At 49.5% G+C, this 24,220-nt stretch overlaps 2 protein-coding genes across 4 annotated transcripts in view; one reads left to right on the top strand and one right to left on the bottom strand.

The window, feature by feature from the left end:
• LOC126536798 (acid-sensing ion channel 4-A-like) overlaps window positions 1-17,170 on the top strand; it is a 41,687-nt gene extending 24,517 nt beyond the window's left edge. The window contains exon 10 of the mRNA XM_050183801.2: window positions 16,796-17,170. Coding sequence (XP_050039758.1) covers window positions 16,796-16,877 — 82 coding nt within the window. The 3' untranslated portion in view covers window positions 16,878-17,170. The remainder of the gene's footprint in view (window positions 1-16,795) is intronic.
• Window positions 17,171-18,991: 1,821 nt separating this feature from the next.
• The window catches only part of cu (NADP/NADPH phosphatase nocturnin), a 67,498-nt gene continuing 62,269 nt past the window's right edge, over window positions 18,992-24,220 (bottom strand). For all 3 annotated transcript variants that reach the window (XM_055073966.1, XM_050183321.2, XM_050183322.2), the window contains exons 2-3: window positions 23,534-23,760; window positions 18,992-20,032 (exon numbers count right to left, since the gene is read on the bottom strand). In XM_055073966.1, the coding sequence (XP_054929941.1) occupies window positions 19,140-20,032; window positions 23,534-23,760 (1,120 nt within the window). In that variant the 3' untranslated portion in view covers window positions 18,992-19,139. The remainder of the gene's footprint in view (window positions 20,033-23,533; window positions 23,761-24,220) is intronic.

Raw genomic sequence — 24,220 nt, 5'->3', positions numbered from 1 at the left:
CCTGTTTCAAAAACCCGGCAGTGGAGTTCGGCGTTGTTTGCGCGGACGGCTGCATGCAAGGGTCGCGCGGGGTGGTCAAAAGAGACGCGTGATTCGACACCAAGACGGCGGCGGAGCCATCGGGGGTGGGGGACCCGCGGTTCACGAAGAGCGCGTAAGCGGGTTGACTGTGAGTCGGGCTTCCGCCATAGTGTCGGTTCGCGGAAGCAGTGCGCTGGCTCTGAAGTCAAACCCTCGCCGCTGAACCGCACCATGCCGAGACATTCCACAAACGGACCAGATGCCCCAACGGGGCGTGGAAGTGTTTTCTGCGGGGGAGTGTGCCTTGCTTGTTTGTGAGAGAAGAGACTCGTTGCACTGCAAAGGATGTGTGGCGACGGCCTTGACGTATTGGAACTCCGGATAGTGTCGCCCTGGAGCCTCCTTGTGTGCACACTGCGCGTACCGCAGTGTGATTGAACGAACGATGGGGCGAGAGGGTTGCTGGGGATGCTTTGAGGTACGTGCGGGGCCGTTGGAAGAGGATTCGGTGGAGATTCGGCTAAGAAAGAAGACCAGAATTCTAACATTTGACTCGTAGTTTGATGTCCGTGTAAATACTTTCCATTCTATCGCTTGCCTATTCTATCTTAATAAACAGTTAACCCATTTGCAATCAGCGTCACTGGCTTGCGTACTGTAATGTGACTTCGCGACATCCACAACACCTTCAAGTTTCCCTCACTGACATCGAGGCGAACATCAACTCCGGCTCTGCTCGCACCACATAGAAAGAGTGCGCGCGCAGCTGCATTTCGCGCTAGATACTTGCTTCGGACCAAAGCCAAATTAAAGTGACGGTTTTATACCAAAACAGTTTCGTGGTAAGAAATAAAATCGAGACAAACAGACTGAGAAGCGACCCACGTGTAAAGAAAATGCAAAACAGATGCGTTCAAGAAAGAAGATATGCCACTTCTAAATGAACCGATTTGGCAATCAAGATGCCTGCACAAAAAATACAAAAACGACATCGGATTTCAGTGTGTCCTTATTAGTACGCCCCGTTAAACATCAGCTGCTGCCTGTGGACATGTCCGAATAGGTCTCCTTCTGCAGCTACGCAGTACTGCATGAGTCCGCTTTATCACATCTTCAGTGCCTTTCTTGATGACCGGCGCTGGAATTCTACGGCAGGCATTCGGTATCCTTCCCTTGAGCTACTCTGACGTCCGTCTTGAACACGTAATCACAATCTTTCACTTAACTCATAATGCCAAAGCCTTTAGCGCAATTCAAAAAAAGACAGGGACGTGACAGAGACACAGGACAGCGCCTCCCCGCCTAAATTAGGCGGCATAGCGCCCCCCCCCCCCCCCCGCTCCTCCACCACTCCTCACAGACATTCCTCAAGCGCCACCAAATCAATCTTGAGACTTCACAACTGTTCGGCATTGTGCTGCCTTTTTCACTCCTTTTGGGTGGCGGTAGTTACCGGCATCTCCTGGGGTTGAAGGCTAGTTTTCTCATCGATTTGGTGCCCGCGTGAATAACTCGAGCTGCGTTCAGTTGTCACCATCTAATGCAACGGTAACGCTCATCGCTGGCGCTTTGTTAGTTCAGCCATCTTTGTTTACACCGATCCCGGGACCAGGATAAAGATTCAGTTCGTGTGAAGCTGGTCTGTATGCTCGTGGAACGAGAACGTCACACACGTTTAACTTTTCATTTTGTTTCATTGTTTCCTCGAGGGACGGCTGGCCGTGACGTTGGCAGATGCTCGGAACCATATACCCGTGATATGGGTTAGATAAGGTGGAAAATAAAATCATGCTAAACATCGTCCATCATCAAACCCTGCAATAACCGTTAAACCCATAAGCAATATCAATGTCACTCGTTAACTCGTCTCGTATTTCCCTAATAGTACAGCACTTTTCGTGCAAAGTTGGCAACTGAAAACAACTGTCGCAAGGATTTGAAAAGTTAAGCGATGTACTAGGGGAGGGAGCCGAGGCGAACAGGAAGTAGAAGCAGAAATTAACAAATTTAACCGTTGTTTGGGAAAGTATTTATGGATCAACGTCTATTCATTTAAAAAGGAAGTAGGCAAGATGCCGCGGGGAGTGGAGAATGATTCCGTGTGTTTTTAATGACGCCTCTACAATTATCTGTCGAGCCGCCTGACGTAGCCACTTCTCTGCTGTGGTTATGTGGGTGTTCTTCTAAGCTACCGCGGTGGGCGCAGTACGTCTAGAACCGCAGCGTCCTGCAATCTACGCGGTCGTACGGGACTGGCGGCCACGCATCGTTACACAATTTACCAAATAACAGTACGAGTCGGTTTTGGCGCTTAACTTCGTAAAGCAGTAAACTAGGGATCCATAAGAACTGTGATTGTTCCGGAAATACATATTTCTCTATAATTCTTCCAGAGCTAATTCAAAAAACGCTATTAGAAATCGTTATTTTACAATTTTGCTTGTTTACTTGTTCTTGGCAGTGTTCTTCCTGCATTTGTTTCTTGCTCGAGTACATTTGATGCGGTTCCTTGTTTGCCAAGTAAAGGAGAGGTGTATCTCACAGGCGTACCTCTGAGATACAACTCATTCCATTTCCCTTTTGCGGGTTTACGCGTCTTTATGGTGAACGGCGGGCATTATTCACATTTTTACTAGTAAAGGTACCCCCCCCTCCCTCTTTTGCATAAAAAGGTTACCTTGGGTTGCCTCCCCCCCCCCCCCCCCCCCCCCCCCGAAAGAAACTCCCGGGTACCTGCTTGCTTTTCTTCTTGCAATAGCCAACAGCCCCCCCGTGCGACACATGCAACAGCGATGAGACGCTCGCACATATTATCTGTGTCTGCCGGCGATATAGCGCCCAGAGACAAGTGACGTGCAGAGCACTGGACCAATTGGACAATCGTCCTCTATCAGAACTGAAAGCTTTAGGTCAATGCTCCCAAAGAACATCCGCGCAGAAAGCCTTACTTGCGCTACTAAGGCTCCTGCGGTGTACGGGGCTTCACGATAAACTTTAAGAACGCCGCCCCCTACCGCTCCATAGTTGTTTATTTGTGCTCGTCTCTCTTTCTCTCTCTCTATCTCCCCCTTCAACTCTCTCTCCTTTTTTTTACACCCCTTAATCCTTCCCCTGTGCATGGTAGCGAACCGGAACTACCCCTGGTTAACCTTCCTGCTTTTCTATGCATCATTTCTCTCTCTTTTAAGAAGCCAGTAATTCATCAACACAAATGTTACTTTGCCACAACATTTGTTATGATATGATATGCTATATGCTCAACCCATAGATTTGCTACGGGTCGAGTACACAGTTCTCCCAGAGCAGCGGGGTAAATTCTGCTTTGTGCGTAAAACACAGTCATTAAGCTCATGAAAATGAGCTTAATGACTGTTGGAATGGAAACAGTTGGAATGGATAACATTCCAGGATACTCAGTGCAGTGCTCCGTAGTTCGAATAAATATAAGATAGATACATGCGTAATTTACTGCAGATGTCATAATTTGCCCCTTCTCTCTGAAGTTTACCTACATATTGCCGATAAGGCGCCCTTTATTTTCGCCAAACAAACAAAATGTATTGTTTAGTTCACCGAGGACATCGCCGCAACCAAGTAGGAACGTCTTATGACGCATAAATATATGGGGCGGGGAGAACGACGCTCCAGTAATCATTTGCAACACTTCTAACTGGGACAAGGAAAATAAAAATTTTGTCGCATATTCCACTTACTATGACCCTTCCTCCCATTTTCACGAAATATAAACCTGCTCCTTTTGCACGAGAGGTACGCCGACCACGTACATACTTATACTGATGGATCGGCAGCTCTCCAGTCTTCCTCTGGAGCCACGGTTTTCCCAGTGAAAGCCACCACCACCAGTTTCAAGACATGTCACCCAACGACACCGATGGCTGCGGAACTTGCACCTCTTCGCGCTGCACTTCGTCTCGTCAGCCAAGAACAACCTCGAAGATGGTCAAGATTCAGTGGCTCCAAGGCAGCACTGCAGTATTTGCTATCAGCCGTGCGACGTGAACTACACGAACAACTGGTATTCGAGATTAGAGAACTAATCCATATTTTGATTGAGAAATTACACCACGTGACATTTCAGTCGCTTCCAAGTCACTGCGCCGTCAGAGGGAACGAACACGCCGATAACGCTGCTCGGTCGGCTCTTCAAGGCGACGAAGAGGAGCCGATACCATTATCAAGGACAGATGCCGCTAGAAAACTTCGAATGCTCAACCGTGATATCACGTTCGCCTTGTGGAACGCAGGAAGTTTTGAAAACAACCGGCTGCACAACCTAGACTCTTCTCTACGCCTGCCGTCGCGAAGCTACCCTGCTTTGTCGAAAATGGCTAGGGGTGGCCTTCGCCAAGCTTTTTGCTTTCCGAATCGGATGGGCCGACGACGCCTCGTGTGATGACTGTGGAAACGAGGAGGCTCTTCAACACCTTCTCTGTGACTGTCCTCGCTATAATTTACGGAGACGATCGCTCGCAATCGCGATAGCGCGCTTTGACCGAAGACCTCTAACAGAGGAACTTGTCTTAAAATGCCGCCATCACAAGCCATCGCAACAGAGGGCGACGAGGGCACTGTTGCAGATTTTAAGGGCAACAGAATTGGACAAGCCGCTGTAGCCTGAACAGATGTTTATAGTGCTGCAAGTGCTACTGTGCTGTGCGGTGACAGTATGCGGCGACAGTGACCGACTGTGATTTGATGTCCATGCTCCTTTTTTTCTTTATCTCTACTTTGTTATTACTTTACCTCCCTCTCCCCTCTTTCCCCAGCGTAGGGTAGCAAACAGGGTCTTCCCCTCTGGTTAACATCCCTGCCTTTCCCCTTTCCTCTCTCTCTCTCTCTGAACAGGCAGTCTGACACACAAAGGCAGTGTTTGATCCAACCGCATTTAACTTCGCACAGAGCTTCCGCACCGTACCACCAATTTTCGCAAAATGTGGTCTTGGTGGCTTTTGTAATTCTGCTAAGTCAGCAGGCTCAATTCTGTCCCGCGCGTTAGATACGCTCATAACACTTTAGATGGCTGCATACGTAATTTATTGCGAAAGCCTCAATTATCCGTCTATGTTGAACTTTACCTACACATCACCAATTATTTTGTCCTTACAGTCACCAAACATAAAGAAGTTGCCACTTTTAGTTCAGTGAGTACGTCAGGCGAATCTAATATATTACGCATGAAAAAGTAAGAAAATAAACAAAGAGGGTTCAATAATTCTTCGTAACGCTTCCAATTAAGCCAGAAACGTTGAAACAACTCGACACATTGCACTTAAAATGCTGCCTATTTCTTCAAAGTATAATGTATGTGAACAGCGGAGTTCTCTTGGGACATTGCAAAACCCATGCTACTAACAGCAGCGTGATACTTTCGAATACCTGCTTACATTTTTTTAAAGCTGGATTTGATCAACACATTTACCATCGCACATTAGCTTGGCGTAAATTTACCCCTATGTTTGCAAAATATTACCTCAGTTGTAGTTGTAATTATGCCAGCGCAGCCGTCTAAGTTTCACGCCGCTCGTAATGAAGACTAATAATGCTATGGACCACTTGCATGTGTATTCTACTCCCTAAAGGCGTATTTAACCAACTCATTTGGAACATTACCTACGTATTACCCATAGCATACCCCTAATTTTCTCCAGATATAAACAAGCTGCCTTGTTTAGCTCACCGAGGACAGCGGAGAAAGAAACTACGAATCTTGTATGACGCACGGAAACACATGAAAAAACGAGGGTTTAGTAATCATCTGCAACACTTGCACTTAAAGCAGGAAAGTGAAAGTTATGCGACGCATTGCGCTTAAAATTATCCTTATCTTCATGGAATTTCAAGTCCGTATATCGTGCTGTTGTTTTAGGAGTCTGGGAAACATTTCGAATAATGACAGTACGACGCCGTAGAACGCTCTGGAAGGAGTAAATTTCTACAATGACTCTAATGAACCTACACAGAATAAACATTTATCGCTCGTCACTTAGAGCATTGCTTCGTATACTTCGAACAAATATAAACGGCGTATCCCGCTTAGTTTAATTAACGAGGATATACAGAGGGGAACTAACTAAATGTCGTGCATAACCCATAAGAATTGGTAGAAAGCGAGTATTGAGTAACTGTTTTCAGAGCGAAGAAACCTACATAATTCACATTTTCTGAACATGTCACTAGAAGGTGGCTCTCATTTTTTTCAAAATATGAGATGTCTGCTGTTCTTGCTTCTGTCAGGAAACAAGTAATAGTGTAGCTGTTATTTAGAAACACATCGACAAATCGACAAAGTCAGAAGTGACACATCCTTTTAGGAAAAAGTCAAGTCAGTGTTCTATTGTTATCGAAATGGCTCTGCATATTCGGCCAATGTCATTTTGATTTTGACCAATGTCAGTAGTGATTATACAATGAAATTCGGCAGTTGCACTTGCAAGTAGTTTGATTACATTTTTGATGGTGATAAGATACTGAGACTGCAACGCTATGTAGGCTATCTCTGGACGGAGATTCAACAGTTTTCCAGCAGTTGATAATCCAACGATTTCATGCCGTAAGGCACACCAGTCGTTGGGCGCGGCTGATTACAGTACTTCAGCCAGACCTCCCCCTCGCCTGCAGGTTAAATATAGCAAGCAGTTTGTGTTTCCAAATACGGATATAGCGGTCGCAAGAACGTGGGCATGATGCTAGTAGCGCAAGCTGTTCATTGTTAGGACGGTAACTGCCCAGCGCCAGGCCTTCTCCGCAATGCGAGCGTGTATGACGAATCCTACGGGTCGTCTGCTTCAGCGCGTCCCGAGAAGGCATAAAAGACAATCCTTGTTACCCATGAAGGGGATACGTAGTATAAAAGAAACATTATTTGCGTGGCCACTATATTAAGAAAGAAAATGTAGCTTCAGCTGTGGTTTTGTAGGACTTTTCTTCGTGCAGCCGAAAGTGCCTGCTTTCAAAAGTGAGGGGGGGGGGGGCGAATGACAGTGTTTGCCCCCCCTCTCTTTTGACAGAAGGGGCGGGGGGAGGGTGCAAGTGCCTCCCCTATCAATAAACACGTATGATTACAAAATATACGGTACAACGTGCATGAATCCGTTGTTGGGAACTATATGCCAACAGATGCCAGCCTCTTTCGAAAATTCCTATATAGCTATATACATAAAGACGCTAAATCCCCCAAGTTCGCTCCAAAAACCGTAAATATAGACATAAATCCCTGAAGTTGACATCGCCCCAATGCACGCGAAATGCGATAGCGGATGCCGAAGTGAAATTACACTCGTCAAATGGCGCGTTGGTGCCGGAAGCAGTAGCGAAAATCGCCAGTAGGAGTCGTCGCGCCCGAGAGCACTCGAATAATCAAACCAGGAGTCATCGAAAACAAAGTGAGAGAAATAGAGACAGTGAATTGGATGCAAAGAATGGAAACAAGAACGATCATGGAGATATACAAGAATGGGAAGAAATAAATTAGAAGGGAATACCTGTACGATAACACAAAGGTGCACAGAGGGGGCGCCTTGCTATATGAGGCTCGAGCAGGGGCGATATAACGTAAAACTATTCCAAACTTTTCTATTCCAATTCTGCAATCAGCACTCCGCGATTGGTCAAAAACTTTCTTGGACCACCCCCACTCACCTGTCTGTCACGCGACGTCACGAAAACCGCGATAGCTCCCCATCTGATATGACGTGTACACACTGATTATGCATGATTTGACCGAACAAAAGAAGAATAGTTATTTCTGATTGGACGCCTTTTTGCCACAAACCCTCGGCTATTGGCCAAAAGTTTTCGGGCTGCACCCACTTCACATGCCTGTCATGCGACGTCACAAAACCGCAAAAACTCACGCGTCAAAGTGACGTGTACGCGTTAAAGATGCACTAATATGGCGAACAAAACTGAATTTTCTTCTGATAGCCGCAGCCTGCCCCGTTCCGAAAGGAATAAAAGATGGCAGCCGCCGATCGCTCAGGCACTGGCTACTTGCACCTGCCGGAGAGCATGGCTTTATTTGCGTATAATAAAACATTTTGTGTGGCCGTGTAACGTTTTCGAGCACTTTCGGCACGTTTAGGACCTCGTTCTGCCAATTTTTCTTTGCTGAGGAACCGTTTTAGCGCCATTATTAAGTTTCCATTGCATGCCGCCGCGATTTTCGACCAACCACCGCAAGCTAAGTAAGGGACAGCGGACCAATCGCAGACGCCGGCACCACCCTCTTCATCCGGTTATCGATTTTCAGTGCAGTGGCTCGAACCCATTGAATCGCTCTCCACTTCAGCGTGCTCCTCGCCTCTTGTCAGCCAATTAGATAGGACAAGCTGTTCAGTGTAGGCAATGTTATTCGTTTTTCAAGCAAACAAAAGTGAGCTCCTATGAACGAGGAGAGCGTTTGATTGGTCTATTCAGACAACACTGCAGGTCACCGCCCGATGCTTGCGTAGGCGGTTACGCAAATTTGACGTCAGGGGATTGGAATAAAAATATATTGGAATAGTTTTACGTTATAGGGCCCCAGGTTGACTAAGGACAAACAAATGCCGGAGCAAATATTCGCAACAAGATGAGGCATGTGTCTGCTGCAACAAAAATCGGTAGACCACTCAACACACCCTAATGTAATGCGAAGTGTTACGTTTCGCCTACAACGCGCGGTAATGCCGGCGCGGATGCAACGGACGCCGGGGCTTCGTTCAAAGCGGCGGACATTTTGGCCCGTGCGACGCCGCCGCAACGCTTCCCCGCCAAGCGTGTCCAGGCGTGTTTCAGTGCCACGTGTCTTCATGTGTGCGTGTGTGTGTGTGTGCCCTCGCTTGTCAAAGCGCGGCAGCCGGGGAGCGGAGTTCCCCGAATGAGGAGCCTGGAGGTCTCTCGGCTCAACCGTGCGCGCCGTCGTGTGGGCGGGTTGGCGATGCGTCACTGCACTCGGTTCAGCAGGTCTCTCGGCTCGACCGTGCGCGCCGTCGTGGGCTCATGCTCCGCCGTCCCGTGACCTTCATCCCGTGACCTTCATCCCGTGACCTTCCCTTTTGGACCGCGACGCCGAGAGTATAAGAGCAGCTGCCCCCGGACGCCAGGAGAGAGGCTCCGATTTGTACTGTTGAGTTACGTGCTCTCCCGTCTCTCCACTTCGGTCGAACTGACCGGCCGCTCTTTTGCTATGTTAGAATAAACAAGTTGTTCTGTTACCAGTCTTCTCTTGCTTTGCCGGGACCTTCGGATGCTTCCAGTGCCCCAGGCCGCCAGGCCAACGCTACCCTTGGGGCTTGCGACCCATTGGCAATAACGGGCGTCAGCACCGAGACCCCAACAACTCGTGCCAGCGGTGCGATTCTAACATCTGGTGGCAGCGGTGGGATCGCGACAACGGAGGCCAGCAGCGAAGAGATGCGGTTGACTGTATGCTGAGCAGCACAACGACCATCCGGGAGCAGCGCAACGAGCCCTGTGTGATGACTGGTTGCCTGCAGCGGAACGACTGCGCTGAAGTCTTGGCTGCAAGGTTTGGTGAGTGCGGGACTTTCTTCTTCTGAGTTTTGCCAGGCTTTTGTTAGTGTTAGAAACAGAGCTGGTAATTGTGGTTGTCGTTGCTACCGGGTTAGTTTGCGGCAAGACAATAGTAGGCAGTAGAGAAAGCAGCATTCGGAGCAGCCATGGATTTGAAGTCGTTGCGCAAACCGAAATTGCTGGAGCTTGCGAGAGAGTTGGGTCTGGATGTCTCAGACAAACTCAGAAAACCAGAACTGCTAAGGGCTATTCTTGAGTTAGAAGCTGAGGATGACGAGCTGTCGGAATGCCTTGAGACCATTGAGGAGAGGGAGACGGCAAAAGGACAGGAGCGTGAACTTAAAGAACAGAAAGAGAAAGATGAGCGTGAACTTAAAGAACAGAAAGAGAAAGATGAGCGTGAACGAAAAGAACAGAAAGAGAAAGATGAGCGTGAACGAATAGAACAGAAAGAAAAAGAAGAGCGTGAACACGCTTTGGAAATGAAGCGTCTCGAGTTAGAGATGGAACGCGCTCGTAATGGAAGTCAGGCACACGGTGCAGGAGAACGAGTATTGTTCAAAATGACTGACCTGATGCGGCCGTTTAAGCTTGGAGAGGACATTGGTTTGTTCCTGGTTAACTTTGAGCGAACGTGCGAGAAGCAGGGGTTCTCTCGGGAAACGTGGCCACAGCGCTTGCTCACTTTGCTACCCGGCGAGGCGGCCGACGTAGTCGCTCGCTTGGAGAGAGAGGAGGCAGAGGATTTCGACAAAGTGAAATCGAGTCTGCTAAAAAAGTACCGGCTGTCAGCGGAGGCGTTCCGTCGGAAGTTTCGGGAAAATGAGAAAGGCAAGAGTGAGTCATATACAGAGTTTGCCTACAGGCTTATGTCAAACATGCAGGAGTGGCTCAAAGAAGAGAAAGCGTTTGGTGACCACGAGAAAGTTCTGCAGTGTTTCGGGCTAGAACAGTTTTATAGTCGGTTACCTGAGAACGTGCGGTACTGGGTCTTGGATAGGCCAGACGTTAGTACGGTGGCTCGAGCCGCTGAGCTAGCCGAGGAGTTTGTGACGCGTCGGGCTCGCGGAGCTAAGGACGGTCAAAAGGGTGAATTTGGCTCCAAGTTTGAGAGGCCGAAGTTCACACCCATGAGAGCAAAGGGGGATACACGTAGTGCGGATGCGAGTGAAAGCAGTCCGACCGAACGTAAGGAGACGGCGGCAACCGAAGCCGAACGCAGAAAGCGGTTCGAGACGAGGCAAGCGCGCGTGTGTTATACGTGCCAGAAGCCGGGACACTTTTCGGCGCAGTGCCCAGAAACAAAACCAAAAGTCGTGTTTTTTTCATTAGGCAGCACTGACGAGAACATGAAGCTTCTCGAGCCTTACATGCGAGACCTCCTCGTGAACGGGAAAGAGTGCCGAGTGCTTCGCGATACCGCAGCTACGATGGATGTCGTTCACCCCTGTTACGTAGAACCCGATATGTTCACGGGCGAGTGCGCATGGATCAAGCAAGCAGTGGAAGCTCATAGCGTGTGTCTGCCGGTAGCAAAAGTGCTTATTGAAGGACCTTTCGGAGCACTTGAGACGGAGGCCGCAGTGTCATCTATGCTGCCCCCCCAGTACCCGTACCTATTTTCGAACAGGTCCGATCACCTCCTGCGCGAGAAGGGGCTTTTGTTTGGTGAGGCTAGCGTTCAGGCCTTAACCAGATCGAAGGTTCGGGAGCTCGCTGCAAAGGCGGTAGTTGCGGGACCGACGTTGTTGAACGATGAAAAAGGGTCAGAGGCGCAGCAAGCTGGTATTCAGGGCACGCCCGAACGGGATAAAATTGAGCCTGTAGCGTTAAAGGCACCAGATACTGGAGAGGAAATTCCCGATGCGGGAAAGTTAGAAGAGCTTCCGGTCGAGCTTCCGGGACTAGGCTCAGTGACGAACAGGAAAGACACCGATCAAGTCATTAGTGACTTAATAAGTAAAGCATCGCTGTCGCCTGAGCAGAAAACCGAACTACACCAGCTCTTACAAGAGTTTCAAGGTCTGTTCTCTGAGAGGCCTGGTAGGACTTCTGTCCTTACTCATGACATAGAACTTACCTCCCCAGAGCCAGTACGATCCAAGGCGTACCGGGTGTCACCCCGCCAGAGCGATATTATGGAGGCTGAGGTAAAGAAAATGCTACAGCTCGGTGTTATTGAAGCGGGTGAGAGTGATTATACCTCCCCTTTGATTTTAGTTGAGGTACCGGGCAAGGAACCTCGTCCTTGCGTCGACTACCGCAGGCTTAATTCCATCACTAAGGATCAAATTTATCCGATCCCTAACATCGAGGAGCGCCTTGAGAGAGTGAGTAGCGCTCAGTTTATTTCCACCCTAGATCTCGTCAGGGGTTATTGGCAGGTTCCACTTACAGAAGAGGCTAGTAGGTATGCGGCGTTCATTTCACCAATGGGGACAATCCGTCCTAAAGTTTTGAGTTTTGGTTTGAAGAACGCGCCATACTGCTTTTCAAGCCTCATGGATAAAGTGTTGCGGGGACAGCAAGAATTCGCTTTACCGTATCTAGACGACGTAGCGATATTCTCCGCGTCCTGGCCTGAGCATATGGCGCACTTGCGGGCAGTGCTAATCCGCCTGCGCGATGCGGGCTTGACAGTCAAGGCTCCCAAGTGCCAGTTAGCACAAGCCGAGGTTGTCTACCTCTGACACGTGATTGGTCGGGGTCGTCGCCGCCCCTCTGAAATAAAGGTGGCCGCTGTGCGAGACTTCCCGCAACCGCGCACGAAGACCGATATTCGGTCGTTCTTAGGTGTCGCCGGCTACTATCAGAGGTACATCCCCAGGTACTCTGATATCGCGGCTCCCTTGACGGATGCTCTAAGAAAGACAGAGCCGCAAACAGTCGTCTGGGATGAGACGAAGGAAAGAGCTTTTAGCGCCCTAAAGAGCGCCCTAACAAGCCAGCCTGTGCTACGATCGCCCGACTACACAAAAGGGTTCGTTGTTCAGTGTGATGCTAGTGAGCGAGGCATGGGCGTTGTACTGTGCCAACGGGAAAATGGAGAAGTAGAACACCCCGTCCTGTATGCTAGTCGTAAGCTGACGAGTCGTGAGCAGGCGTATAGCGCCACCGAGAAAGAGTGTGCGTGTATCGTGTGGGCCGTTCAGAAATTGTCATGTTACCTAGCCGGCTCGAGGTTTATCATTGAAACGGATCACTGCCCTCTCCAATGGCTGCAGACCATCTCTCCCAAAAATGGCCGCCTCCTGCGCTGGAGCCTCGCTTTGCAACAATATTCCTTTGAGGTGCGTTACAAAAAGGGGAGTCTCAACGGTAACGCCGATGGCTTAAGTCGAAGCCCCTAACGTGGGAATCAGCCTCAAAATTGCTTGTTACTGATGTTTTTCTTCCTGAGGCAGGATTTTTAACCTATTGCTTTTGTGTAGTGTTTCAAAGGGATGATGTGCTTTCTAGTGCAATTTTCCGATTTGTGGACGCGTTCTGAGTGCTGCTAAACTACTGTAAGGAACTAGGCAGCAGTATAAAAGGGGAAAGAGCCTGGCAGGGCTTAGTGAGGGTTGTGCCGTGCTTGCTGACTGAGCGGTTGACTTTCGGCGTAGTTCTAACGCTTGCCGGAAACGAGAACAAAAATGTCAACTCTCCCGAAGTCACTTTGCAGTGTCCTGTGTGCACCTGAACGTGAGAACGAGGCCTTCTCTGTGCGCTGCGCTCAAGAAACGCCAAAGGACGCCCGACTTCGGTTATGAGCATCATCGAGCGACATCCCTCCGGACAGCGGATGCAGTCCCCTGACCATCGGGATCTCCTTCCCCCGGCGGGGCGGTCTGTTACGTTTCGCCTACAACGCGCGGTAATGCCGGCGCGGATGCAACGGACGCCGGGGCTTCGTTCAAAGCGGCGGACATTTTGGCCCGTGCGACGCCGCCGCAACGCTTCCCCGCCAAGCGTGTCCAGGCGTGTTTCAGTGCCACGTGTCTTCATGTGTGCGTGTGTGTGTGTGTGCCCTCGCTTGTCAAAGCGCGGCAGCCGGGGAGCGGAGTTCCCCGAATGAGGAGCCTGGAGGCTCTCGGCTCAACCGTGCGCGCCGTCGTGTGGGCGGGTTGGCGATGCGTCACTGCACTCGGTTCAGCAGGTCTCTCGGCTCGACCGTGCGCGCCGTCGTGGGCTCATGCTCCGCCGTCCCGTGACCTTCATCCCGTGACCTTCATCCCGTGACCTTCCCTTTTGGACCGCGACGCCGAGAGTATAAGAGCAGCTGCCCCCGGACGCCAGGAGAGAGGCTCCGATTTGTACTGTTGAGTTACGTGCTCTCCCGTCTCTCCACTTCGGTCGAACTGACCGGCCGCTCTTTTGCTATGTTAGAATAAACAAGTTGTTCTGTTACCAGTCTTCTCTTGCTTTGCCGGGACCTTCGGATGCTTCCAGTGCCCCAGGCCGCCAGGCCAACGCTACCCTTGGGGCTTGCGACCCATTGGCAATAACGGGCGTCAGCACCGAGACCCCAACAACTCGTGCCAGCGGTGCGATTCTAACAGAAGGTATCCACCCAGTGAGACCCGTAGGTAACGTGCGTCTTCCAGAAGGGATTGGATTTAAAGTGGCTGGAAGGCATCAACCGGTCAGCAGTCGAGTTAAGCAAGAGACGTTTGGAGTACTGGTAGAAAAAAGTCGCAGTTTCGCCAGAAAGGCGAAGCATCGATTGCTATAGCAAATTAGTATATAGATATACGAAGTAAGGATAGTAGCTTTATCGGCCGCATAAACTTGCAAACATTCGATTACTAATTAACAAGCATGGTGTCACTCGCTTACAGGTAAACATGAACACATCTCGCTCTACGATCACGGAAACACTCTGTAAAAACGGTGAAGTGAGAAATCGCGGCAGCAGCAGCGAGCGAATTGACCTTCGTTCATCTCTCGCCTCAACGCGAAAGAAATGTCGAAAGCACAGCGCATACGAAGCTGCGGTAACTACGCGCGCTCTGCAAACAACATCGCAGATCGCGTTGAAGATGAGGCCCGCGCGGGCACGCGCTTTGGACACGTCGCAGATCGCTTTCAAGATACGGCCCGGCCGCGCCGTAAGCAGCAGCCGCCGGAGAAGAACGCCCCCCCCCCCCCTCTCCCCCCCTCCCGTGCCTCGCGTGCGATAGGAGAGGGCACCCACTTTCACCTTTTTCGCTCGCGCACACGAGATTGAGCCGCGTTCGCCACCAGCTCACCCTTGCGTGCTTTCTCTCCAGCATAAAGCATACACGGCGCACGGCAACGAATTTGTCGCCCTTGCAATTATACAGTATCTCACGGCGACGCCGACGGAAGAAATGTGCCTGGAGTGTCCATACAATTGCAATCGCAATAAAAACAGAGAAGAGATACGACAGGATCCGCTACACTCTTAGGCAAAGTTACACCCTTTGTGGTGTATCTGCCACACAACAATAATCGTCATCTGCCTTGCTTGCGTTTCGTTTCTTGAAAACGCCGCGCCCGCTACTTTCCTGTCAGGAATGCCATGTCATGCTGATAACGCGCATGCCATTCGTTACTGGAAAGTACCGGGCTCGCCGCGTTGAAGAAAGGAAATGCGGACAAGAGAGATGACAATCATTGTTGTGTGGCAAAAGGGTGTAATTTTGCTTAAGAGTGTGCAGGCATAGGTAACGGTAGATACAAACGCTTAGCGGAAGAAAAAAAAACGATTAAGGAGATGTATAGAGAAACGCTAGAATGAAAAGCATGTATAGCATACCTGATTAATTCAAGCGGGCTAGGGGAGCATTGTCGCCGTTCCGTTTTAAAGGGGATGCCAGCAACTCATCATCTTCGAGTTCACTCTTAAACAGAGAGAGAGAGAGGGCTATTTATTAGAAAAACAGAGAATTTTGCCGGCGCGTATATAACCGCTGGCATGCTACTCTGTATAGGGATGGGGAATGGGATTAAAAGATTCCAGAAGAGAGTGGGAGAAAAGGAGGATAAAAATAAATATGAAATGTCCGAGCGGACCTGATGCTAATATTCACAGGTGACATGGCGGGTAAATTTAGGCTTTTGTATATGAAGTGTGCAATTTTGAAGCATTCCTATTAGACCAATTTCTGACAGATATTTGAACAGTAAATCCAAAACCCGTCGCTGTTTTGAAGGGCCGGGCATTGGACCTAAGATGCTCAGTAACGTTAACGGTTCGTGGCAAATCATATCCATTTGTTGCTCAAAAAATAGTAAATTACACCCTTTGGATTGTATCTTGCCACACAACAATAAACGTCATCTGTCTTGGCCGTATTTCCTTTCTTTAACGCCCCGAGCCCGGTACTTCCCAGTAGCGAACGACATGTGCGTTATCAGCATGACATAGCATTGCCGACAGGAAAGTAGCGGGCGCGGCGCTTACAAGAAAGGCAATGCGGGCAGGACAGATGACGATTACCGTTGTGTGGCACATATACACCCCAAAGGGGGTAAACTTTTCTTGGAGTGTAAGGTCCCTATAGATAAAACAAGTTACACTTGAGTGCGTGGCTTTGGATTTCGGAGCGCGGTAACTTAACGCACCCTTTATCTCATTCGCTTGTCTCAAGCTCCAACAACCACGTTTTGGTAGCGGTGAATACGTCTTCGGTGTGGCGTCCGTGACTGCGCGCCAAAGTCACCTAATAACTGGATCTGCGGCAAAAATGAGTGTAGAGACCATCAGCTGCACGCTACCATTGGAAAAGCGAATTCACGCCTGGTATTCATGGTGACCATGGCAATCGGTCGTCATCAGAGGGAATCGGCGGAGCGCTGTTGTTTCCATACTATCTATCTATCTATCTATCTATCTATCTATCTATCTATCTATCTATCTATCTATCTATCTATCTATCTATCTATCTATCTATCTATCTATCTATCTATCTATCTATCTATCTATCTATCTATCTATCTATCTCACGCCGATGCGCTGACCCAGGTTGTCTACTAGCTTGCACTGCCAGGTATGTGCTCGTGATTCCGTCAATGCGCTTTCTTTAGCTGCGTGGATATATAACAGGATATATGCATGACATGCACTCTTGACATCTTTGCATGACATCATTGACATGACATGAATGACACCTGCTAACTCTTTGCGGTACCCCAAATGATGCTGGATAGCCAGCTGCCAGCAAAATGCTTCGCATAACATCAATTCCCACATTGCGCGGGATGTGCATAATTATCTTTTTCTTTGCCCTTGCAGAAACAAGGACTCTTTGGTGGCCAGGGTGCGGAGCCATCGCAGCGATGAATCAAGAGAACACATTAGACCTCGTATTCTCTGACATTCCGTCACTATGTGGATATTAGCCGACATGTAGGACGTCCTCACCTCAAGGCAGCAAATTATACTAGCCTTTAGCACATTTAACGGATAGCTGGTACACTAGACGGAACGGTCATCATAGATGTCACAATAAGCGCACTGGTCATCGAAGATGACATTAAGCCCCGCTTTGTTGCCTGGCTTTTTCGCAGTACTTCTTGTAGTTCTTGCTATATACTAGTAAGTCAGGAAATAGGTCGTCGCACCTAGAAGCTTCCTTGATTTTCGCCACCGGCGTTATGGACCTGTTTTGCAAGCTTCCATGGAAGCTACACGAGCTCCTCACTCTAAGAACAGTTTACACCCCTTGGTTTGCCCCCTTCTGCCACACAACGATAATCATCATCTGCCTTGATGCGTTTCCTTTCTTTAACGCTGCGAGCCCGGAACTTTCCAGTAACGAACGGCACGCGCGTTGTCAGAAGCGGCACTGCAAAGGGTGTAAACTGTTCTATGCTGATAACGCGCGTGCCGTTCGGTACTGGAAAGTTCCGGGCTCGCAGCGTTAAAGAAAGGAAACGCATCAAGGCAGATGACGATTATTGTTGTGTGGCAGAAGGGGCAAACCAAAGGGTGTAAACTGTTCTTAGAGTGTATGACTTGAATGAATCCCCCACCTGTGTACAGCTTGGCGTTTCTTCGGTGTACTTCGGCATACTTGCAATGTGCCCACACTTTTGCGTACTTACCAGCACCATTCATGATTTGATCTAGCCTACACACTTCATTCCTTGTATTGTGCGTTACCCACGTCTACCAACTTTGCCAGAAACACCTTAAGCGTTTCCATTGACCATTACATTGCAGATTTTCTACATTATACGAACAGCTGCGAGAACGCATTCACGATTTGTGTACTGGGAGACTTACCCGAGCTCCTGTCATTTGTGACACCACGTGGCTACTATAATGAGGAGTCCTAGAGCGATATTTTCAGCCAGTCACTCTTCCAGATATTTTCAGCGGACGTAACCTGCTTATGAAAGCGGGCAGGCGCCCATTGCTCCAGTGATGCGACGCGCCAAACAGCACGTCAAGCTGAAGTGAAACGATCCCCCAAAGACAGCGACCAAGGACGACGAAGGAAACAGACGGGACACAGCGCAAGAACACAGACTACAGGCCGATAGTTTGAGCACGTTGCATTAAAAAGATGTAATCGTGCATTGCGGTCTAAGAGTCCTAGCTTGATACATAACCATTCGGTCTACAATTATTCATTATTGAAAAGAAAAAATAAAGTAACATATCGTGCCAGTACTCCTACAAACTGGAATTCGCTTTCCGCGCTGGCGGGTTTGTGCCATACTGCCGCCGTCAGACTTCACCGGAAGAGGTTGGTTTGACACCCAATTCGGCTTCCCTTGCACGAAACCATGGGTCGATAAACAACCATAACAAACAGTCGTGCCGCGTATGCGCGAAAGGTCGGACTCAAGCCTGAAAAAGCCTGCAGCCATATGGCGCGGGCAACACAGCTCATAATGCTGCGACCATCTCGTCTTATAAGCACAAGCACCTGGACCCTGTCGACCTCGAGTATTCAGCCATCGTGAACTACCACAGAGGGCGTCGCTTGCGATATCCACCACCCCATCGAAACCTAACGACAGAAGAAGCCGCTGCCTGGCGTAGGCTCCAGACAGGCACTTACACAAACCTACACATATTACATCGGATACACCCCACAGCCTACAGGGACGAATGCCCATGGTGTGGGGCCACACCAACCCTATACCACATTACGTGGGAGTGCACACTACACAACATAGAACACCCAGACACGAACATAACGAGGGAGCAATGGGAGGCACTGCTGTCCAGCTCGGCCCTCGACGACCAGCTCAAGCTGATTAAGAGAGCTGAGAAGATTGCAAGAGCCAGCGGAGCACTGGATTAAGGGCCCCGACCATTAGCGGTTTTTCTGATTATTCTTTTAATAAAGTTTATGTATCTATAAGCACAAATTAGAGCAGCCTTTCTCCCGCAAACCATTCCGTACATACGTTGCGCCTCACTTTGCTCACACTGATATTTTTGCAGCAAAGTAAAAAAACACAAGCACAACAAAAATTCGCTGTTTTAAATTTTTACTGTCATACCAATTTCGAGCGAAAGAATCTCATTACAAGCCAAGCGCATACAACAAGCTGCGACAAAGGAAGCTATTTACAGAGAGCGATATAAAGGTGGCGCGCGCCGATTGGCGCCTGTCGTATCGCTAGGAAGCAGTGCCGCGGTGGGAGCCTTCTTCGTTCAGGAGTTCGTTGACCTGCTGGTCGGAGATTCGGAACGGCAGCGCCAGGTCGGCCACGAGAGAGAAGTGGTCGGACGCGTACGCGAGCGAGGGCACCCTGCCCGGTCCGATCTGGTCCTCGGTGGGGAAGTCCAGTCGGGCCTCGAGCTCAAAGTCGGGCCTCGTGTAGAAGATGTAGTCGATGGTGTGGCACACCTCCCCCTCGCGCCTGATCTTCCACGTGGTGTACGGCGGCTCCTCCTCCCGGACGCCTCCGCTGCCGGGCCGGACGGCGTAGCTGCTCTCGAGCGGCAGGTCGCGCTGCGCCATCAGCGTCCGGTAGACGGGCTCGCTCGGCTCGGCGTTGAAGTCGCCGGCGATGATGACGGGCCTGCGGCCGCGGTGGGCGCGCACGAAGTCGAGCAGGTCCTTGCCCTGCTCGTTGCGCAGGCTGGACAGGAGGCCGCCCTGGCGCGCCTTGAGGTGCGTGGTAACCAGGCAGAGCTCGGCGTCGTCCAGCTTGCGCCGGAAGATGCACAGCAGCGTCACCTGGTTGGACTGGCAGGTGAACACCTCGAGGACGCGCTTCTCGCACCGCACCAGCTCGAACTTGGCGCGGTCGTAGAAGATGGCGCAGCCGTCGGGACCGTTGTTGCCGCGCACGTAGCAGCACGGCGAGTCCGGCTTCGGGTAGAAGGTGCCGTCGAAGCCGACGCTGCCCAGGCTGGCGCTGAGGAACTTGTAGTGGTCCACCTCCTGTAGGCACACCACGTCCGGCTGGTAGCTGAGGATCTCCTCGAGGATGCGCCACCGGCGCTTGCTCCAGTCCAGGGCCGCGTCGGGACAGCATGCGAAACCGTCTGCCTGCTCGGCCAGGGCTGCGGCAGGAAGAAATATGTTTGAACGTGGACACGTTAATTACTCCGAAGGCTTCTGAAGAGCAAGAAAATACGCATAACCTACTGCACCGACCAGCGTTACAGGATGTTCTTTTTTTTGCGTTTCTTCCTTATTTGTGCACTTTCGGGGACTAGCTGCCACAAGGTGCCTCTAAAACATTCACAGCTCTACAGACCGTTCATTTCAGTCCACTGCGCATGCTAACACCGGTTTGCGTACAACTACAACGTGTGGTATATTTGTCATCGTTCTTGCTTTCTTACTCTGTTCCCACACCTAGTATTAAAGAAACGATGTTTGACTATAACTCTAAACTGTGAACGCGTCGTCTGCCCATTCACATTAGAAGCGTCTATAGGTGTACCAGAAGTTACGGGAACACTTGGTTCTCTCGTAGCGTCGCAATGTCTGACGCACTGAATGGCTCAAAAAGTAACCTCGTTTCAGACGAAATTACATTCGTTAATTTCTGTCACACGGCACGTGTAATGTCATTCACAGTAAATTACATTCATAACGAATGCCATTGCGGTCTTACGTTCCATGCCTGCACGGGTATTGACCCTTTTTGCGGAGCACTTTGTTCATGAGAAACGAGATGGCGCTGTCAGCGGCGCGCCGCACGCAGCCTCAGAGACAGCGCACGAATACCGCCTCCACCTTGCTTCTGTGCGACCAGCTGTCTGAAATTCCGCCGAGTTTTCGCTAACGCACTGCTCTCCAATCATGCTGGGTGGACTCAGAGGATTGAAGACGTGTGCAGTAGCTAGCTGCAAAAATATTGGCTGGCATATTACGGAACGGATGAATCTGTACGGCCAAGTTCGCGGCCCGCTGCTGCAACTGTCTGTACGTGTTACCGGCACTTCGAGATGTACGGCTTTCCTCGAGGATGCAGAAACTTGCTCATCCGCCAGCATTGTATTGCTAAACTTCAAAGAAAGTGCTTCAGCCCCGGAACGTCGGCAACAGTCAGTACCGCTCTTTAAACAATGACAAAGGGAGTGGCGCCGCTACCTGTCATAGTAAGTTTCACGCACAATATATGCACACGTCTACCCCAGCTGGCACGAAAACTTCCGCCCATTCTATCGCCAACGTGTCAGTAAGTGAATGGGCGCACACCTGAATATATGCGCACCATATATGCACTATAAATGACGGACTACGCCAATAGAACAGGAATGGTCGAAGCTGAATGCTTTGTGACGATCCACAAGAGTAACCGAGTTACTAGCGCTAATTCATCTTTGCTACAAGGTATTACAACGTACAAGACGGCTACGTTTCAAGCCTTGCGCGCAGCAAGAACAAATCTATCGGAACTGAGCACACCCGCGAGCGATTGGGCAGAAAATAATCAGATAGTGACCGTACCGAGGAAACTTAGCGAGTCAAAAATGTGACGAGCCACTGCTTCAAAATATTTTCCAAATAAAGAACGAAGAGCAAAACAAAGTAATCCTGATTCAATTCAGGAACGGAAAGTTTGGATAGCTTGGAATACAGACACTGTAAAAATGTTTACACCCTTAAGGGTGTTCCTGTCGTACTGGTAGCGCCCTTACCATTACGGCCTTAAAAAAAATTACAGAGGCCGACAAGGGAGCTCTAACTAGACGTCCGGTGACAAAACACGCAGTAGAAAACTATGCAATCATTTTGACAGCCTTACGCGCGCAGAAATATCCGACAGAAGAATTTCACAGGGTGAGATATTAAACTCTCCTGCGGGATATTTCTGTGACACAGCCAGCTGCTCAGGCGCGTCCAGTGCAGATGACCGCGCTCGCACTGTCTACAAGGGTTGTCGGCGTTCTCTGCTGTGCATCAAAACACTTGCTTTTCGATGCGCAAGCATCGCAGTATTGTAGTTGCGGTGCATTTCTGGCTGCATGTGAACATTTTGATTTGTTACAGGGAAAAATTTTACAAATGGGAAGCAAGACGGCGGGCGACGTCACAGTAATGGGCGATGACAAATTTACAGTGCAGATGTATCCGTCCCATTGCAATATTAAAGTTGAGCACCTCCGGTTTGAAATTATTAGTCGCAGGCGTATCTGAAATATTCCTATCCGCGCAGCTCTACGACGCAAGCTGACCAGTTTCTGAGTAATTTTCGGGGGATCTTTTAAAGTGAAAAATCGTCCAACGCACGTCGCGGCATACGCATTGAAGTCAATGCCCTGTACAGATGTGGCTGTTCTCTAAGGAGCGGGGACATCTGCCTGGTGGTTTTTTTTTTTTTTTTTTTTTTTAACAGCATCGGTCGTTTTCCTAATAGCGTCAGTCGTTTTTTAACACCATGCTATCGCTCGGTCCAGCGATAGCACAACTCTTGGGAAAACAGAAGTATTGAAATGCGCGTGTCCGCGAATGGAGGTGGCCCCCATGAGCAAGAGCTGGCGCCGTTAAGTATAACACACTTATTTTTCCTCGTCCTGCGCCTACGCGGCTGTGAAATGAAGTGAACGGTCAATTTAACACACAAAAAAAGCTTATTTAGCCATTCCACAGAAATTATACAGGCATTATCTGCAAAGGCGATATATTATATCGGTAAACGACCTATAGCAATAGTGTCGTCAGAAATCGTTTATAGACAATGTATGAAAAATTTTGACCCGGAACTTGTTTCATAAGACGTGCGTACGAGATATATAGGTAACAAGAAAGTCATTACGGGCCGGCGAAGTAGCCTATAGGCTATATAGTGTAAAGGCTACCCGTCAAACTACGTTCAAATTTAAGTCATATAGTGCTCTAAATAATGCATTTACACCATTAACGCGAGCAAACGTTTTCATGGAGTTTTGTGAGAACAGGTTATATTGTGCGCTGTTGAACACAAAGCTACAAAATGAAAAAAAAAAAAAAAAAGGTTCTGGGGTTTTACGTGTCAAAACCACGATCTGATTAAGAGGCAGGCCACAGTGGGGGACTTCGGATTCATTTGACCAGCGTGGTTCTTTAACACGCACCTAAACGTAAGTACACGAGCGTTCTTGCATTTCGCTCCGATCGCAATGCAGCCGCCGCGGACGGGATCGAACGGGCGTCGTACCTCGAGCTCAGGAGCGCAACTCCACAGCCACCGGACTGTCACGGCGGGTAAAACTTCCGAGATATGTGCAACGATCTTGCATAGCATGAATAAAAACGTTCAGGTGAAGTATAAGCATCGCAAGTGAAATTGCGTGTAGTTACACACTTCGGAGGTACATATGACACGCAAGACGCTTCAGACAAGAGGGCAGGTATTGCGCACAAACTAGGAGACGAGTACACGTGAGCACGAACGCAAGCGCAATACCTGCCGTCGTGGATTACGGACACGAATTAGCCCAAATCTTGTTCAGGCACTGAGCATGTGCTGGTGGGCTAGTTGGTTAAGCATGATTACAAAGACGGCGCCGAATAAAACAACACACGAAGAAAGGAGACACAAGACAAGCACGTAGGCAGTAGGCCCTCACCTTGTGAGAGCAAGTTCCACTGCAGCACCCGCACGGTCTCCGGACCGGGTTGCTCTTGGTAGCGTCCCGTGAAGTTACGTTTCAGCTGAGGGGGCAGCGATCGCAGTTCTTCGCGACAGCGATCGAGCAGTTCTTCGCGTGTGACAGAGCGCTGTTGTTCCATCTCCAGGTCGCAGTCAGCCTGGTCCTCGTTGGCAATCTTGGGGGCCGATGTGAAGCTGCCCATTCTGCGCAGAGAGAGAGAAGGCACAACGTCAAACGAGCGCCGCAACGGTACCCAGTAGCCGGAGGAACTCGGATAACCGCCACGAGTGATCGAAACAAAGACAGCGGAGTCGCGGGAATATGGAGACTTAGAAGTAATCAACAGATGGACTAAAAGGAAAGCCTCAGCCATCATTTAGAGCCCAACGTGGCCAAGGTTTCGACAAACGAACTTGTCCTCGTGAGGGCCTGACCAATCCAAGTCTCCTTGCCTCCAGGCTGGTGCTTCCCTTCGTTCGCCCTCAGTTCATCACTAGTCATTTCGTGCTACAGGTCTTGCTACTTTGAATACAGGCTCGATATGCAGCGGTAAAAAGAATGCTACCCCCCAGACCAATCTACAATAAGCCTACATTTGACTTGAAATTCCGTAGGATTTAATTATACATGGATCTATACGCAAAACAGAAGTTTCCTTTGCGA

This window comes from Dermacentor andersoni, chromosome 4 (genome assembly GCF_023375885.2).
Source record: "Dermacentor andersoni chromosome 4, qqDerAnde1_hic_scaffold, whole genome shotgun sequence".
In the NCBI taxonomy this organism is placed as follows: domain Eukaryota; kingdom Metazoa; phylum Arthropoda; class Arachnida; order Ixodida; family Ixodidae; genus Dermacentor; species Dermacentor andersoni.
This window is presented reverse-complemented; position numbering and strand designations above follow the sequence as displayed.